Source organism: Neoarius graeffei, chromosome 18 (genome assembly GCF_027579695.1).
Source record: "Neoarius graeffei isolate fNeoGra1 chromosome 18, fNeoGra1.pri, whole genome shotgun sequence".
Lineage (NCBI taxonomy): Eukaryota > Metazoa > Chordata > Actinopteri > Siluriformes > Ariidae > Neoarius > Neoarius graeffei.
In genome coordinates this window covers 34,270,493-34,289,070 of record NC_083586.1, presented here as the reverse complement: position 1 = coordinate 34,289,070, position 18,578 = coordinate 34,270,493, and the positions used below count along the sequence as shown (strand labels likewise).

The following is an 18,578-nucleotide window of genomic DNA, read 5'->3' as shown; positions in this document are numbered from 1 at the left end:
CGGCCAATAGAATCGGGCCATTATTCGGGCTAGTGTTTTATCCTGCCCTAAGTGTCCAGCCATGGGATTAAAGTGAGCCGCCTGGAATTCCAATTCCCGGCGGCTCTTCGGAATTAAAAGCTGCGTGACTCGCTCTTTAGTTTGAGTGTCCTGCGTCACTCGGTATAATCTATCCTTCATAATCGCGAAGTAGGGGAAGGACGGGGTGGCGTTCGGCTGGAGCGTTTGACCATCGATTACTCTCACTTGGTCAAACGCATGCCGCAGAGTCTCGTCTCGCGACTGCTCTAATGGGAAATCCGCGAGGGATTCCCCAATAGAGAGAGGAGGAGCTGGCGGCTCCTCACCCTGACGCGGAGATGATGTAGACGGCTCTGTGACAGCTGCTCCCGCCAAAGCGACACCGGGACCTCCCCCTGTCAAATGGCAGGACCCACTCTTTACTAAGTGTGTCATTAAATCCCGAAATCCCGGCCAATCAGTCCCCAAAATTAAAAGAGTGGGTAAGGCGAGGATTAACCGCCGCCTTCACTATAAATTTTTCCCCTCGGAAAAAAATGTGGACTGACACTAAAGGGTAGTTGTGAACATCCCCGTGTACACACAACACCTTCACCAATTGTGCTCCCCCCAATGCTTCGTCTTGCACCAGGCTTTGGTGGATTGAGGTCTGATTACAGCCAGAATCCACCAACGCCTGATATGTATCCCCTTGGATACTCACCGGTATGCGATACGCTCCGGCCCAATCGAGGGCGGCTCCTGGCGCATTGGGGATCCGAACCACCGTGCCCACCTCCATTACCGAGCACTGCTGTTGGAGGTGGCCCGGTTCCCCGCAGCGCCAGCAAACCGGCCCGGGCTCCCTCTCTGCACTAGTGCTCTGGGGCTCAATCACCTGAGGGGGGGAGAGACAGACACAGAAGGGAGACACGGGAGGGCACCGCGGGTGCGGTGGGCCGGCTGAGGTGGCGCCAGCCCCCGCCTCCGCGGTGGGGGAATGGGGCGAGGAGAAGACACAGGAGGAGGAGAGAGAGAGAGGAGAGAAGAGAAGAGAAGGGGTCGTCTGCTGTCCTGCCGTCGGGACAGCCGCCAGATGATCCTCCGCCAGCTCGATTGCCTGATCAAGCAACGCCGGGCGGTGGCACTGGACCCACTCTGCGGTTCCCACTGGTAAACGCGCGACGAACTGTTCCAGTACCACCTGGTCGATGAGTCCCTCGGCGTCGCAGCTGTCGGCCCTCAACCACCGCCAGCAGGCGTCCCGGAGTTGCTGGCCAAACGCGAACGGCCGGCCGACTTCCTCCAAGCGCAGAGCGCGGAAACGCTGATGTTGTTGCTCCGGGGTGCGTCCCACCCGCTGGAGGACGGCCTGGCGAAGGTCCGCGTAGGCCAGCCGGCGGTTGGCGGGGAGCTGTAGAGCGGCCAGCTGTGCCTCTCCCGTTAGCAGGGGGAGGAGGCGTGCCGCGCGCTGTTCCACCGGCCACCCTGAGGTCTCTGCTACCTGCTCAAAGAGCGTGAAGAATGCTTCGGGGTCGTCCTGCGGGCCCATCTTCATGAGGGTGAGGGGGGAAGGGCCTGCGGCGGTGGAGATGGTGGACCCCGCTGACGCGAGGTGGTGCCGGAACGCCCGACGATCTTCCTGTTGCGCTAGCACCAGGGCCTCGAACCGTTGTTCTTGCTCCTTTCGGAGGGCGAGCAGCACCTGGTGCTGGCTCTGTTGGGCCGTGGTGAGGGCGTGGATCAGGTCGGCGAAGGTGGAGGACTCCATGGGGCTGTTGTCTTCTGTGCTCTTCCCGGGTTCCGGCACCACTGTAGCAGTTCGTGTAGGTGGGTGGAGCACAGAAGGACGGCAGGACAGAACTGGTTTCACAAAACTCTCTTTTATTCAGCTTTTCAGCTTTTATCTCTTATTCCCACACACTCAGACACACGCACACACATCAGCCGTCTGGTTGTAGAGAGAGGTCCCTCTGCTCTCGCTCTCTCTCCTTAAATAGGGCGCGGTCACTGGGAAGACACACAAACACATTAATTAACGACAGGTGTAGTGATTCTGCCACTTACCTTCCCTGACTCCGCCCTCCTGTCACAGACCGATGCTAGACCATGCCCCCGCTGCCACAGATGGCTATAATGAAAAGAACCCGATCCCAACTGTGAAATATGGTGGAAGTTCTGTGATGTTTTGAGGCTGTTTTTACTCCAAAGGCCTTGGAAACCTTGTTAGGGTATATGGCATCATGGACTCCATGAAATACCAGGGCATTTTAAATCAAAATCTTTCTGCCCTTGCTAGGGAACTAAAACTGAGTCATTATTGGCTCTTTTAGCAGGACAATGATCCGAAGCATATGTCCAAATCAAGACAAAAATGGTTCACTGAGCACAGAATCAAGCTTCTGCCATGGCCATCTCAGTCCCCTGACCTGAACTCCATTGAAAACCTGTGGGCTGAGCTGAAGAGGAGAGAGCACAAGAGAGGGCCTCGGACCCTGGATGATCTGGAGAGACTGTGTAAAGAGGAATGGTCTCAGATTCCCTGCTCTGTATCTCCAACCTTATAAATGATATATGAGCGACTCAGTGCTGTTTTACTGCCAAAGGGAGGTTGCATGAAGTATTAAATGCAGGGGTGCCAATAATAGTGATGTGTTTTTGTTAAAAAAATAACTATTTTTCATGATGAGGGATTTGTTTTCCTCTGAACAAATTTGTTTCAATTAAAGTTTGGATTTTTCTCATTTTTTTTCAGTGTGAGGCTAAGCGACTTCACCAAAAGGTGGATTTTTTTTCAAACCCTTTTTACTAATCTTTACAAGGGGTGCCAATAATTGTGGAGGACGCTATAAATTACACAGCAGACAATAGAAAGGCATTTGGGAGCAATGTTGAATATGTACATACATACACTATATTGCCAAAAGTATTTGCTCACCTGCCTTGACTCACATATGAGCTTAAGTGACATCCCATTCCTAATCCATAGGGTTCAATATGACGTCGGTCCACCCTTTGCAGCTAGAACAGCTTCAACTCTTCTGGGAAGGCTGTCCACAAGGTTTAGGAGTGTGTTTATGGGAATTTTTGACCATTCTTCCAGACGCGCATTTGTGAGGTCACACACTGATGTTGGACGAGAAGGCCTGGCTCTCAGTCTCCGCTCTAATTCATCCCAAAGGTGTTCTATCGGGTTGAGGTCAGGACTCTGTGCAGGCCAGTCAAGTTCATCCACTCCAGACTCTGTCATCCATGTCTTTATGGACCTTGCTTTGTGCATTGGTGCACAGTCATGTTGGAAGAGGAAGGGGCCAGCTCCAAACTGTAAAAACAGTCTGCATGCCGAGGTGCTTGATTTTATACACCTGTGGCCATGGAAGTGATTGGAACACCTGATTCCGATAATTTGGATGGGTGAGCAAATACTTTTGGCAATATAGTGTATATGAATGTGTTATGAAATGAAACATCATATGGATGCTGCAAACCCCAACACTTAATGGATATCTAAGTAATGAGCATTTCCAGTTGCACTTTCTTTGCTTAGTTGCTGTACACTAAACAGAACTCCTAATTAACATCATTTGTTAAGATGAAAACTTCAAGACAGAATGCTCTGAATTCGGTTCTGAAAAGCTCAGTGAACTGTGGTTAGCCATTGGAAACTGGTGGACGTACTGTGTGTGCACATACAGCTTACAAGATTCTGAAGATTGGGGCCAGAAAAGTGCTATAAGTAACAGATTAGTCTGAATTACTCTGAACTGTCTTTATTCATCGTGTTTTGTTACATTGTATTGCAGTCTGTTATTTTACCTAGAAAATGTGTTCTGCTATTCTCGACCAGATTTTCTCACACCAAAATTTAAAGGAATTGTTTAAAAGTGGGTGGTCTGGAAACTAATCAAGTCCTGACTGACGCAACAGAAAAGCGTTTGCCCTATCAGCCGGAGATCACTGGTTTGAATCCTGATGATGCCACGGCCATCTGTGGCTGGGCGCTCAAGAGCTCAACTCAATTACAGTGATGCTAGCCAGTGGGCATCTGTGAGCTCATGCATATGGAAATGTGCTTTGAGTGTGTTATGCCGTCCCAGCGGTTTGAAAAGTTGCGATTGGCTGGTTAGAGGAAGCACGTGATTACCGTTGCCCTACAGGTACTTGTTGTGAAATAGGTGCATGGGAATTGGCACATCTAACATCTAAATTAGGGAGAAAACTGGCAAAAACAAATCCTGCCTCAAAACAAAACCCAGCAACTAATTTAAATGTGTTTAATTTTATTTATTAAGGTTGGAACAATGGGCCAACTAGAAAATCTAGTTAAGTGCAAGTCTGAACATGGATAAATTTCCCAGCATAACTGTTGATTTATCTTGAGCACTTAAACTGACAGAAACAGAAAAAAGGAGACAGATGCATATAATACGCTGGATGACAAGATGCATAGTCTGTACACACTGAAAGTCATACACTCTCAAGTTACGCTTTGTCTGTGCATTGCGTAAGTGTTTATGACCCACAGTTACTCTATTTCATTCATTCCTCCTATCGTTTTAATGGGCTTTTGAGCCCCAGGCCATCGAGACCGCTCTGGTTAAAACCTTTACGAGACAATAGAAGCGGCATGTAGAAGTGTTGTGTGTGTTTGGCATGAATTTCAGGCTTGATTTCAGCCTGAACGGAGAGACTTAAATGAAAGGCCCAGCAGGAGCCACCTGTAAACGGAGGGAGGGTTTTAGCTGGTGCCGGAGGCCTTTACAGGTTAAATCTCCATCCTCTGTTTTACATCCGAAACTCTTTGCGCAATGTATGGATCCTATACATATACACACATTGTACTGAAGCTGTCGTTTTGTACATACAGTGGCATGCAAAAGTTTGGGCACCCTTACTGAAAATGTCTGTTACTGTGAATAGTTAAGTGAGCAGAAGATGAACTGATCACCAAAAGGCATAAAGGTAAAGACGACACATTTCTTTTCAGCATTTTCTGGAAGATTTGTGTATTATTTTTGTTTTGTACAACTGGAGAGTGAAAAAAGAAAAGGAATACCTTGCAACTTTTACCAAGGTTCCAGACCTTAATTAGCTTATTGAGCTGTGGCTTGTTCAAATTCTTCGTTAGGAAAGGTCAGATGATGCAGATTTCAAAGCTGTATAAATTCTCTGACTCCTCAAACTTGTCCCTAAAATCAACAGCCATGGGCTCCTCTAAGCAACTCCCTCGCATTCTGAATAATAAAATAATTGACGCTCACAAAGCAGAAGAAGGCTACAAGAACGTAGCAAAGTGTTTTCAGGTAGCTCTTTCCTCAGATTGTAATGTTATTAAGAAATGGCAGTTAACAGAAACAGTGGAGATCAAGGTGAGGTCTGGAAGATGAAGAAAGCTTTCCGAAAGAACTGCTCATTGGATTGCTAGAAAGGCAAATAAAAACCCCTGTTTGACTGCAAAAGACCTTCAGAAAGATTTAGCAGACCCTGGAGTGGTGGTGCACTGTTCTACTATGCAGCGACACCTGAACAAATATGACCTTCATGGAAGAGTCATCAGAAGAAAACCTTTCCTGTGTCCTAGCCACAAATTTCAGTGTCTGAAGTTTGCAAATGAACATCTAAATAAACCTGATGCATTTTGGAAACAAGTCCTGTGAACTGATGAAATCAAAATAGAAGTTTTTGGCCACAATGTGCAAAGGTATGTTTGGAGAAAAAAGGGTGCCAAATTCCAGGAAAAGAACACCTCTCCAACTCTGAAGCATGGGTGTGGATCGATCATGCTTTGGGGTTGTGTTGCAGCCAGTGGCACAGGGCACATTTCATTGGTCGAGGGAAGCATGGATTCGAATAAATACCAGCAAATTCTGGAAGCAAACATCACACCATCTGTAAAAAAGTTGAAGTTAAAAAGAGGACGGGTCCTACAATAAGACGATGATCCAAAACACACCTCAAAATCTACAATGGAATACCTCAAGAGGCACAAGCTGAAGGTTTTGCCCTGACCCTCACAGTCCCCTGACCTAAACATCATTGAAAATCTGTGGATAGATCTCAAAAGAGCAGTGCATGCAAGACAGCGCAAGAAACTTGTAGAAGTGGAAGCCTTTTGCAAGGACGAGTGTGTGAAAATCCCCCAGGTAAGAACTGAAAGATTATTAGCTGGCTACAAAAAGTGTTTACAAGCTGTGATACTTGCCAAAGGGGGTGTTACTAGGTACTAACCATGCAGGGTGCCCAAACTTTTGTTTCAGGCCCTTTTCCTTTTTTGTCATTTAGAAAATGTAAAAGACAAAAATAAAAAAATTGTTTTTGCCTAAAATATAAAGGGAATGAGTCATCTTTAACTTTATGCCTTTTGGAGATCATTTCATCTTCAACTTGCTTAACTGTTCACAGTAACAGCAATTTTGACCAGGGGTACCAAAACTTTTGCATACCACTGTATGTGTGTGTCTATATCGCTTGCATTAATGCTTTGGGGAAAGCTTGATTAAACCTAAACTCCCAGGACTTTCTTACCCTGATAATTACATTTGCTATTACCTCCCTGTAGTCACTGAATAATTCATCATACTGATTACTATTGAATAATAAGCCTGGGCACAGTGGTGTAGTGGTTAGCGCTGTCGCCTCACAGCAAGAAGGTCCGGGTTCGAGCCCCGTGGCCGGCGAGGGCCTTTCTGTGCGGAGTTTGAATGTTCTCCCCGTGTCCGCATGGGTTTCCTCCGGGTGCTCCGGTTTCCCCCACAGTCCAAAGATATGCAGGTTAGGTTAACTGGTGACTCTAAATTGACCGTAGGTGTGAATGTGAGTGTGAATGGTTGTCTGTGTCTATGTGTCAGCCCTGTGATGACCTGGTGACTTGTCCAGGGTGTACCCCGCCTTTCGCCCGTAGTCAGTTGGGATAGGCTCCAGCTTGCCTGCGACCCTGTAGAAGGATAAAGCGGCTAGAGATAATGAGATGAGATGAGATTAAAGAGTTCAATGTTGCATTTGTGTACAGGTGTCTGCAGACTTGCAGAACGAGGTGCTGATGAGTTTGCTGGAGACAGATCCTGACGTGGTGGACTACCTCTTACGACGCAAGGCCTCACAGTAAGTCCTCCTCAAACATAAATATGCGGGCAAAATAGAAAACACGGTGATGTGAAAAATTCTCCTTGGCCATATTTATTCTTGAGAAGGACCATGTCACAGCCACATAGTGAATACAGGTTTATAGACATGTATCGCCCTCTGGTGGCCAAGTGGGAGCATTGCAGCCAAAAGAAGTTACAAGTTACAGTTGGATTTCATTTAGGGTTGTTTTACAATCAGGGTACAAAGTTTGTGTCACAGGGGTCCAAAATTCAAATTAAAAAAAAAAAAAACCTATCAAATCTGCACTTTTGGAAATGAATACACATATGAACATAGGCATGTGTAATAGTTTGTATTATAACAAGATTAAGTGTAGCTTTAAGCAGGGCTGGGAGAAACAAATGAAGTGATTCTCGGAGAGGACTTTTTTTTGACAGTTCAGAATCCACTACTTCCATAGTGCTTTTAAATATAAGGCTGTAAGCTTTGTGTTAGTTGTCTGTAATATTTATGTCCCAATATCTTGACCACATTTTAAGATGAAAATAATCATTTTAGATATGTTATTTTATATTGAAAAATTAGCTGTCTCAGAGAGGACATTTTTTTTGACACAATTACATACTAATTTGATCAAAATAGTCTGAAAACTTACTGGCATTCAACATTAAAACTTAACTATGTTTCCAATGATATGGAACCAAATATGTGTTTTATGGTATAGAGAATGATGTAAGTGCATCCCTTTTGGAGCGACCTGTGGTCAAAAAAAGCACTTTTTCTAAATGACATGAGTAATTTTGGTAAATATGACATATACTGCCATACATTCACCAAAAATAACGTTATCACCAATTTTTTTTTTTGCATGGTAAATAGAGCTATCACAGGGCTACAATAAACAACCAAGTTTATTTAGTCAAGCCTTTTGATATTGAAGATAATAAGTGTTAAATGTGATTTTTAGCTTGCGTACCCTGATTGTAAAACAACCCTTTAGTCTTTCAATCCTTTTTATACAGGGAATAAACCTATTGAGGTCTCATTTAGGGCGGCACGGTGGTGTAGTGGTTAGCGCTGTCGCCTCACAGCAAGAAGGTCCGGGTTCGAGCCCCGGGGCCGGCGAGGGCCTTTCTGTGTGGAGTTTGCATGTTCTCCCCGTGTCCGCGTGGGTTTCCTCCGGGTGCTCCGGTTTCCCCCACAGTCCAAAGACATGCAGGTTAGGTTAACTGGTGACTCTAAATTGACTGTAGGTGTGAATGGTTGTCTGTGTCTATGTGTCAGCCCTGTGATGACCTGGCGACTTGTCCAGGGTGTACCCCGCCTTTCGCCCGTAGTCAGCTGGGATAGGCTCCAGCTTGCCTGCGACCCTGTAGAAGGATAAAGCGGCTAGAGATAATGAGATGAGATGAGGTCTCATTTAAAGACACGACATTTTGAGGGCAAAAATTGTCATACTATTCAGACAAAAAATGAAGAGGAGACTTTTTTTTTTTAGAAACAAGATATTGAGTAACAAATCCAGCCACTGAGGTGCACTAACCAGTACGTTCTTAGTGCCGGTTCTAAGCCCGGATAAATGGGGAGGGTTGCATCAGGAAGGGCATCCGGCGTAAAACTCATGCCAAATCAATGATGCGGATGATGAAGAAGAGGACAAGACAAAAAGACAGAAAGCTGAACTGGAGATAGCAGAGTTGAAGATGCTGAGATTCTCATTGAGAGTGACAAAGTTGGACAGGATTAGAAACAAGAATATTTGAGGTACAGCACATGTAGGACAGCTTGGAGACAAAGCCAGAGAGATGAGATTGAGATGGTTGGGACACGTACAGAGCAGAGATCCAGGTTATATTGGGAAAAGAATGCTGGAGATGGAGTTGCCAGGTAGAAGGAAAAGAGGAAGCCCAAAGATGAGATTTATGGATGTGGTGAAAGAGGACATGAGGACGGTTAGCGCTACAGAAAGAGATACGGAGGACAGGAGGAGATGGAGGGACATTATCCACTGTGGGGAAAATGAAAAAGAAGAAGAAAAAGAAGACATTGAGTAACAAGGACAATAATTTTATATTAAGATATTAAGAAAGAAATAATTAAAAACAAACACAACAAAATGATCTCATCATCTCTAGCCGCTTTATCCTGTTCTACAGGGTCGCAGGCAAGCTGGAGCCTATCCCAGCTGACTATGGGCGAAAGGCGGGGTACACCCTGGACAAGTCGCCAGGTCATCACAGGGCTGACACATAGACACAGGCAGCCATTCACATCTACGGTCAATTTAGAGTCACCAGTTAACCTAACCTGCATGTCTTTGGACTGTGGGGGAAACCGGAGCACCCGGAGGAAACCCATGCGGACACGGGGAGAACATGCAAACTCTGCACAGAAAGGCCCTCGCTGGCCACGGGGCTCGAACCCGGACCTTCTTGCTGTGAGGCGACAGCACTAACCACTACACCACCGTGCCACCCACAACAAACTGATATTCAAGCAAAAAGTTTGTATTTCCTTTCTACATATCCATTTCTTTTCTAAGTGCTTCCAGGCTCTTTGCATACTGCCTCTAGTTTTCAGAAGTAAACACTTGCGCAAGTGTACTCAATATGAAATGAAAGTATGCAAAAGAATAAGTAAAATTGTGATCAAGTCGATGGTAACAAAATCAACTGAACATAAGATCAATATCAAAAGATCAATACAGAAAATTGCAGAGAACAGTGGCATATAAAGTGCTTTGAATTCTCTGATCTAGTTATCTTTTCTGTAATTCAAAATCTAAAAATAGATGCAGTAGAGTCAAAATGGCATTTTCTTCTTAAGTAAAGCAAAAGATTCACAATGATTCAATAACACAAGCAACACATTGAGACCATCTTTGCATCTTACTCCTTTAGAAGTCCCAATTTGTTAAATTCTGAGGCGTCACTCTCCCTGAGTGAGTGCAGATCGTCCAGCGATTCCAACAAGGCGTCCAGTGGCGAAGTCTCTCCCTATGACAACAACTCACCCGTGCTGTCTGAGAGGAGAGGAGGAGACCTGGTGAAAGAGAACGAAGTCCATTCTGGACGAGTCCTCAGCACAGAGCGACTTTTCTGTGTCCCGGAGCAGTACAGCCTGGTGGGACAAGTGACAGGACACAGCAGGGACACTGGTTCAAATATCTGGTCCCCAACAAAGGGTGAGATAAAACAGCTTGAACAAAAACATCTGAAAACATTTCTTTTGATTGCAGCAATATTAAATAATACATATTGAAATATACACAACAATCTCCCATTTTGTTCTTGATTTCAGAGGAGCATGCCAACATCTGGGGGGCATGGCACACAACACTGAAGCAAGGATTGCAAGAACAAACCTGTACAGGTACTACACCAAAAATGATTCCAGTTCTGTTATACTACATTGATTATGATAAATATAATAGCAGTTTGAACCATTGGTAACATTCTAACCCAGACACAGGTCCTTTCTATCGTTCTTTATCCTGGTCAGGCTTGCAGTAGATCTCCAGAACATTGAGCATGATGTAGGAATACACTCCAGATTGGATGCTTATCCATCACAGGGCACACACACTTGTTCACATTGAGACGGGGCAGTTCAGTATTGCCGATAACATCATCATGTTTTTGGAAGATGGAAGAACCCAAAGGAAACCCACACAGACACAGGCAGAACATAAACTTTGTTTCATTGACGATAACATTAAACTAGTAAAAATACTGTTCATAATTAAACAGTGATCTGACGTTTGGTGATGTCTCTCTGTATTAGAACTTAGTTATCTTTAATTTGTTCCTTAAAACATTCATATCTGATGAACAGAGCGGTGCACAGCCTCTTACACATAGTTGCTCCATTTTAGGAACTCAAACCTAATTAGACAGTTGGCTACTCAGTTGTTTCTGGTGTATCTATGAGCCAATGTATAATTATTTAATGTTCAGGACTAGAAAGGAATGATTGCCAGATGTGGTTTATGGAGCCTGTTGCTGTTGTAGCTCAAAACGAGGACTAAGGAATTGTCAACACCAGTAAAGGAGGCCCTCGGGAAACTGAAAAACCTAAATAAATTGATCCGAAACATAGCTAAAGCATTAGGTGTGTCAAAATCAAGTTAGATGAGCTGGAAGAAGCCAAAAGCAGTCCTGAGCTTAGACTTAGCGAAGAAAAAGAACCTTCCAAGGCAGACCATGGAAAACACTGAATAATGGAAAAATAATTTCAAAGATGAAGAAAAACTGGTGAAGAGATCAAGAAGTGCAGACGTAGACGGGGCAGAGGCTTCGAGAGAAGCATGGTCTCATATGGTTTATACCACGATGCGAAATAAAGTTTACTGTAGAGTATGTAAAAAGCTTGTAAGATTTGTAAGTTTTATTGACAGCTGAAATGGATATTAACTCCTTAATCTTCTGGGAGTGGTCCAGATATTCCCCGCTATTGTAACTGCATACTTTTCCTATTAATTTCACTGTGGCTACTGAACAATTCACAATAAATACTGAATAAAACACTTTAAGATGAATAAACGAAGTGCCAAGTGATGGGTGTAGGTTTGTGGATAGACTCTGGATCCCCTACAACCCTGAGCAGAATAAAGTGGCTGCTGAAGATGAATGAATGAGAACATGACAGAAAGACAACAGTGTAAACATCAAGAACCACTTTATGATCCAAATACAACACACTGTTATTGGAAAACCATCTGATAATAGCTATCACTGTTTATGTGTATAAGATACATATGAAAACTCTTCACATGCCTGGGGATCATGAAGTGTGAATTTACGGAGCTTTTTGTTTGAAAATGTTAGCAGTAAATTTTAGTACTCTTTCAAAAAGATGGCTGTTGGTTTGTTGTTCCAGGCTCTTGTGGCAACATATCAGAGGGAAGCTCCCGCAGCTCCAGAGATGGAATTGATGATCAGACTCCACCCACTGTAAGCAGAGCAGATTTCCCAGAAGGCACCACAGTGACTCATGCATGCCTTAATCTGAATCTTAAACCCAATGGCCAATTGGAATCCATCAGCTCAGAAGACCTTCCAGTCAGCAGCAGCCACAGCATGCCTAGTCCCACCCTTTACCCCAAACCGACCAATAGGAATGAGGCACGTCCTCCTCCACCACCTTACAGACACTCAAGATTAACACCTCCATCGTCCAGTTCTGTCATGTCACAGTCTCAGCAGCATCCCCAGCAGCTCGGGAAGTCTGGCAACCAGAACTCACCAGCAGGCACACTGACGCCCACAAGCCCAGAGTGGCAAGACTGGCAGAGGGACAGGTGGCACATCTGGCAGCTGCTGTCTTCAGACAATGCTGACACGCTACCTGAGACACTGGTGTGATGCCAAATTAAACAATTCATTGTGTTTATATACAGACGCCACTGCCTTGTGTGTGTTATGTACAGACTGGTGATGAGGCTCAGCTCCTCGTTATGCTCTATAGGCAGTTGTGGCAGTAAGGTGGAGCCGAGTTGCACTGTGGAAACCAAAAGAGGTGCAAGGAAGATTCCAGGCAGCAAACCAACTGACCATACAATTGGTGTGGGATCCGTTCAATCCCCTCGTCCAAATAAATGAAGCCTTCCCTCACATTTGCTTGCTCGATCCACATATAAACCCACTTGCCACAGTGGTTCAGAGGCCTTTTCTCACTTCCTGTTTTTACCTCCAATTGGGAAGCCAGCATTACAGGCTGTAAACCAGGTACCTTAAATTCTCAAACAAACCTAAAGCTAAACAGTCAGACCATTAATCATTGATACAGTGTCTTGCAAAAGTATTCATCTCCCTTGGTGTTTGTCCTGTTTTGTTGCATTACAAGTTGGAATTAAAATGGATTTTTGGGGGATGAGCACCATTTGATTTACTGTACACAACATGCCTACCACTTTAAAGGTGCAAATTGTTGTTTTATTGCAACACAAACAATAATTAAGATGAAAAAACAAAAATCTGGAGTGTGCATAGGTATTCACCCCCTTTCGTATGAAACCCCTAAATAAGAGCTGAGTCCAACCAGTTCACTTCATAAGTCACATAATTAGTTGATTAAGCTCCACCTGTGTGCAGTCAAAGTGTCACATGATCTGTCACATGAGATGTCTGTATAAATCAACCTGTTCTGGAAGGACCCTGACTCTGCAACACTACAAAGCAAGCGACATGAAAACCAAGCAGCACTCTAAACAGTGATCTTCCAAAAGTTGTGAAGTATAGATCAGGGCTGGGTTATAAAAATATCCCAAACTTTGAATATCCCAGGGAGCACCATTAAATCCATTATAGCAAAATGGAAAGAATATGCCACTACAAACTTGACAAGAGAAGGCCACCCACCAAAACTCACAGACCGGGCAAGGAGGGCATTAATCAGAGATGCAACAAAGACACCAAAGATAACACTGAAGGAGCTGCAAAGATCCACAGCAGAGATGGGAGTATCTGTCCATAGGAACACTTTAAGCTGTACACTCCACAGAGTGGGGCTTTATGGAAGAGTGGCCAGAAAAAAAGAAAACAATAAGAAAACATGTTTGGAGTTTGCCCAACAGCATGTAGCAGACTCCCCAAACACATGGAAGAAGATTCTCTGGTCAAATGAGACTAAAATTGAGCTTTTTGGCCATCATGGGAAATGCCATGTGTGGCACAAACCCAACACCCTGAGAACACCATTCCTACAGTGAAGCATGGTGGTGGCAGCATCATGCTGTAGGGATATTTTTCATCTGCAGGGACAGGAAAGCTGGTCAGGACTGAAGGAAAGATGGATGGCACTAAATACAGAGAAAACCTGTTTGAGTCAGCCAGAGGTTTGAGACTGGGATGAAGGGTCACTTTCCAACAGGACAATGACCCTAAACATACTGCTAAAGCTACACTGGAGTGGTTTAAAGGGAAACATTTAAATGTCTTGGAATGGCCTAATCAAAGCCCAGACCTCAATCCAATTGAGAATCTGTGGCATAACTTGAAGATTGCTGTATACCAATGTAACCCATCTAACTTGAAGGAGTTGGAGCAGTTTTGCCTTGAGGAATGGGCAAAAATCACAGTGGCTAGATGTGCTAAGCTAATAGAGACATACCCCAAGAGACTTGCAGCTGTAATTGCAGCAAAAGGTGGCTCTACAAAGTATTGACTTTTGGGGGGTGAAAACCTATGCACACTCCAGATTTCTGTTTTTTCATCTTAATTATTGTTTGTGTCACAATAAAACAACAATTTTCACCTTTAAACTGGGAGGCATGTTGTGTAAATCAAATGGTGCTAGCTCCCCAAAAAAACATTTTAATTCCAGGTTGTAATGTGACAAAACAGGACAAACACAAAGTGGGATGAATACTTTTGCAAGACACTATACTTTTATATGGACAAATTGAAAAATATACTATACACAAACTATTGCGTAACTGCTGTGTATGTCTGCTTACAGTTTTTTTCCTAAAAACAAACAAACAAACAAACAAACAAACAAACAACAATTGTTCAGTTTTTGCACTGACTCATATGAAAATGGGGTAAAACTTACCTTTACAGGCTCAGCTCCATTTTGTAAATACACCAGAAGAACATTGCCAAAAAAGCTGCTAAATCAAATGTATACACAATGATTTGTTCTTACCTCCAGCACAGTAAGGATACCAGGACAGTGAAATGCCATGTTGTATTAATTAAGGACATGTAAAACTTTGATTGAGTATCACATGAGTGAGATTCTGTAGCATTTCAGATCAGCCATTTACATTTGGGTGACATGTTCCTCACTAACCCAAATGATGATTATCTCATCTCATCTCATTATCCGTAGCCGCTTTATCCTGTTCTACAGGGTCGCAGGCGAGCTGGAGCCTATCCCAGCTGACTACGGGCGAAAGGCGGGGTACACCCTGGACAAGTCGCCAGGTCATCACAGGGCTGACACATAGACACAGACAACCATTCACACTCACATTCACACCTACGGTCAATTTAGAGTCACCAGTTAACCTAACCTGCATGTCTTTGGACTGTGGGGGAAACCGGAGCACCCGGAGGAAACCCATGCGGACACGGGGAGAACATGCAAACTCCGCACAGAAAGGCCCTCGCCGGCAACGGGGCTCGAACCCGGACCTTCTTGCTGTGAGGCGACAGCGCTAACCACTACACCACCGTACCGCCCAATGATGATTATATATGTAAAATATATAATTAGTGCGCTTACTAGAACGTCAGGTCTCAAATCTGAGAACACGTCAAACCCATTCTTACAACTGTGTTTTCCCATAATGCATTGCAAGAGTACGACAGTTTTAATGGCTGTGAGCGTCAAGTTTACAAATATCTGTTTGGAATGATTGTGTAATGAAATAAAGCGTCAATTTATTTTTTATATTTTAAATTTAAATTTGTTTAACCTCCTTTTTGCCCTCTGCTAAGTTTAATAGTGTGTGTTGACTTATATGCTAACCATTAATTAACCGACTACCACACAGGCTGTTAGATACGTAGCTACTGAATCATCTAAAATGATGCAATGTTCTGACTTTGTCCTTTCGAGCAATGTTGTTGTAGAAACTATTAAGTTTCTACAACAACTGTTACTATCTCGAAGAAATTCTCAAAGAACTATTCAGTCAAATGGTATCCAACTTCCATTTCCACAGCACTTAAAGGAGGTACTTTTTCCCCAGATGGATTTATTTTTAACTTTGTTTTCAAACGTTCAAAAAAAAAATGACAACCTACTTCTCTGGAATGAATTGTTCCTTTGTTCTTATGATCTGCCTCAGAGAAGAAATTCATTTTGCAAATTCAGCAGTATGTTTGCTAGTATTCCAGTTGGTTCCAGTTGTATCGTGAGGTTCAGTTTAAGTATCCTTTGGCATTCCTTTCACCTTCACTCTTTCACTGATTGTTTATTTAAATACTTACAAAATGGTGTCATGTTTGATCATCTCTTAAAAAAAAAAAAAAACGCTCACCACCACTTTAATAGGAACTTGTTCTTGAGTCTAAGACTCCTGTTCTTGGCTGCAGGAGTGGAACCCAATGTGGTCTTCTGCTGCTGCATGCTGAGATGCTTTTCTGCTCACCATGGTTGTAAAGAGTGATTTACTATCTCCTTCCTGGCAGCTCGAACCAATCTGGCCATTTTCCTCTGACCTCTCTTATCAACAAGATGTTTGTTTCCACCCACAGAACTGTCGCTCACTCAGTGTTTTTTGTTTTTCGCACCATTCTGTGTAAACTCTAGAGACTGTTGTGTGTGAAAACCCCAGGACATCAGCAGCTTCTGAAATACTCAAACCAGTCCATCTGGCTCAAACCGACACCCATGCCACAGTGAAAGAAAGTCACAATTTTTCCCGTTCTGATGTTTGAAGTGAACATTAACTGAAGCTCTTGATTCATATCTGCATGATTTGATGCATTGTGCTGCTGTCAAATGATTGGCTGATTAGAGAACTGCATCAAACAGCAGGTGGATGGGTGTTCCTAATACAGTGTCCGGTGAGTGTAGTTAACCCTTGGATGATTTCCCTGGAGAATTACATTGTATAGCCATTTTGCGGTTGCCAGTTGCAGCATTCTGACTCAATTGTGGATAGGTTTCATTTGTTTTTATTCCTAGTAAATATTTGGACCCAAAGTCATGTTAAATTAGGCCAACAGGGGCCAGGTAAAAAAAAAAAAAAAATCCCAGAATTTTCCTTTAACAGCATGATAATGTGTGTAAAATGGCATTCAGACTGACCTCAAATTAATTACATTTTACAAATTTAACCAGCCTCAATTGTTTGATTAAAAATCACAACTTTCACACTGGAATTCACTCATCATTCAATGTGATGGACGACCGAACAGGATTTGCAGTCGCTGTTTTTTTTTTTTTTAACTGTTTCATTCAGTTTTAATCCAACAAACTCTAAAACCACTCATACGAATCAGAATTCCTATAAATTCCACAGACCAACATTTACCTTTTGAAACCGTCCCACCATTTTGAAATCCATTTCATATGTCATCCATGTCATTGATTTGCTCCTCCCTACATGTCCACGTACAGTTCATCCAGGATGGAAACCTGAACTGCTTTTAAATCCCCTACTCGTTTTTTCCCCTTTAGATCTTACATTATTTCTCTGAGTGTACTGTCTTTTATCAGTCAATATTAAAGCAAATTGGCCATTATTGTATATTGTGAGCAAGTGCAGTGTTGTTGGCACTATTGTGCTGTTCTTTATACGCCATCACGTCCCCCCCCCCCCCCGTTGATGCTAAACAGATAAAAGTGAAAACAGAAGAGAGGGCTTATTTTGCACAACTTCTAAGAACATTTACTCTTTTTTATAAATACCTACTGATCATGTTTGAAGATGTTTGATGATTTTTTATGGAAGTTGCTGAGATTCATGAATGTATTTCGCCACTTTGCCTTCTTGAATCTGCCATATTTGATGAAGCTTGTATGTTAGTCACCAATCCTCCCTCCAACAGTTAAACACAGTACACCAGTTCAGCGACAGTCAACTTCTAGGTTCGTTTATAATTTTTTATTTATTTATTTTTTTACATCCTGCAACTGTCAAATGATTCTCATTTTCTCATAGAAATGTGTCTTTTTCGGTCAAAGACTTTGTGGCTTTATGCATCAAATACATACACTACCGTTCAAAAGTTTGGGGTCACCCAGACAATTTTGTGTTTTCCATGAAAAGTCACACTTTTATTTACCACCATAAGTTGTAAAATGAATAGAAAATATAGTCAAGACATTTTTCTGGCCATTTTGAGCATTTAATCGACCCCACAAATGTGATGCTCCAGAAACTCAATCTGCTCAAAGGAAGGTCAGTTTTATAGCTTCTCTAAAGAGCTCAACTGTTTTCAGCTGTGCTAACATGATTGTACAAGGGTTTTCTAATCATCCATTAGCCTTCTGAGGCAATGAGCAAACACATTGTACCATTAGAACACTGGAGTGAGAGTTGCTGGAAATGGGCTTCTATACACCTATGGAGATATTGCACCAAAAACCACACATTTGCAGCTAGAATAGTCATTTACCACATTAGCAATGTATAGAGTGGATTTCTGATTAGTTTAAAGTGATCTTCATTGAAAAGAACAGTGCTTTTCTTTCAAAAATAAGGAAATTTCAAAGTGACCCCAAACTTTTGAATGGCAGTGTACAAAAACATTTAGCTGTGATATCGAATGGACTTTTAATTATTTTTAGTAAGTTTTTTTAGGATTAGATTTCGCTCTCAGTCAGCAAAACACACCTTGTCAAGCAGGGAAAGAGACAAAATCCCCCACTGAATTATTTTAGGAAAGGAGTAAATTACTGACGGTCAGTGGAGTTTTGGTCTGATCAGAGGTTATCTATGAAGGTGCCCACAATTCAAGGTTCCTGATGACTTAAGTGCAAACATCTAAACACACTGAAGAATTAGATTTTCAGTCTCCATTTCAGGAATAACT

General features: G+C 43.1%; 1 protein-coding gene across 2 annotated transcripts in view; it reads left to right on the top strand.

Moving 5' to 3' along the window:
• Positions 1 to 14,364, top strand: part of LOC132866138 (rho GTPase-activating protein 6) — a 321,679-nt gene extending 307,315 nt beyond the window's left edge. Inside the window, exons 10-13 of one of the 2 annotated variants that reach the window (XM_060898731.1) lie at positions 7,010 to 7,101; positions 9,987 to 10,270; positions 10,387 to 10,458; positions 11,965 to 14,364. In XM_060898731.1, coding sequence (XP_060754714.1) covers positions 7,010 to 7,101; positions 9,987 to 10,270; positions 10,387 to 10,458; positions 11,965 to 12,449 — 933 coding nt within the window. In that variant the 3' untranslated portion in view covers positions 12,450 to 14,364. The remainder of the gene's footprint in view (positions 1 to 7,009; positions 7,102 to 9,986; positions 10,271 to 10,386; positions 10,459 to 11,964) is intronic. The other variant, XM_060898732.1, reaches the window with a different exon arrangement.
• Positions 14,365 to 18,578: the final 4,214 nt, after the last annotated feature.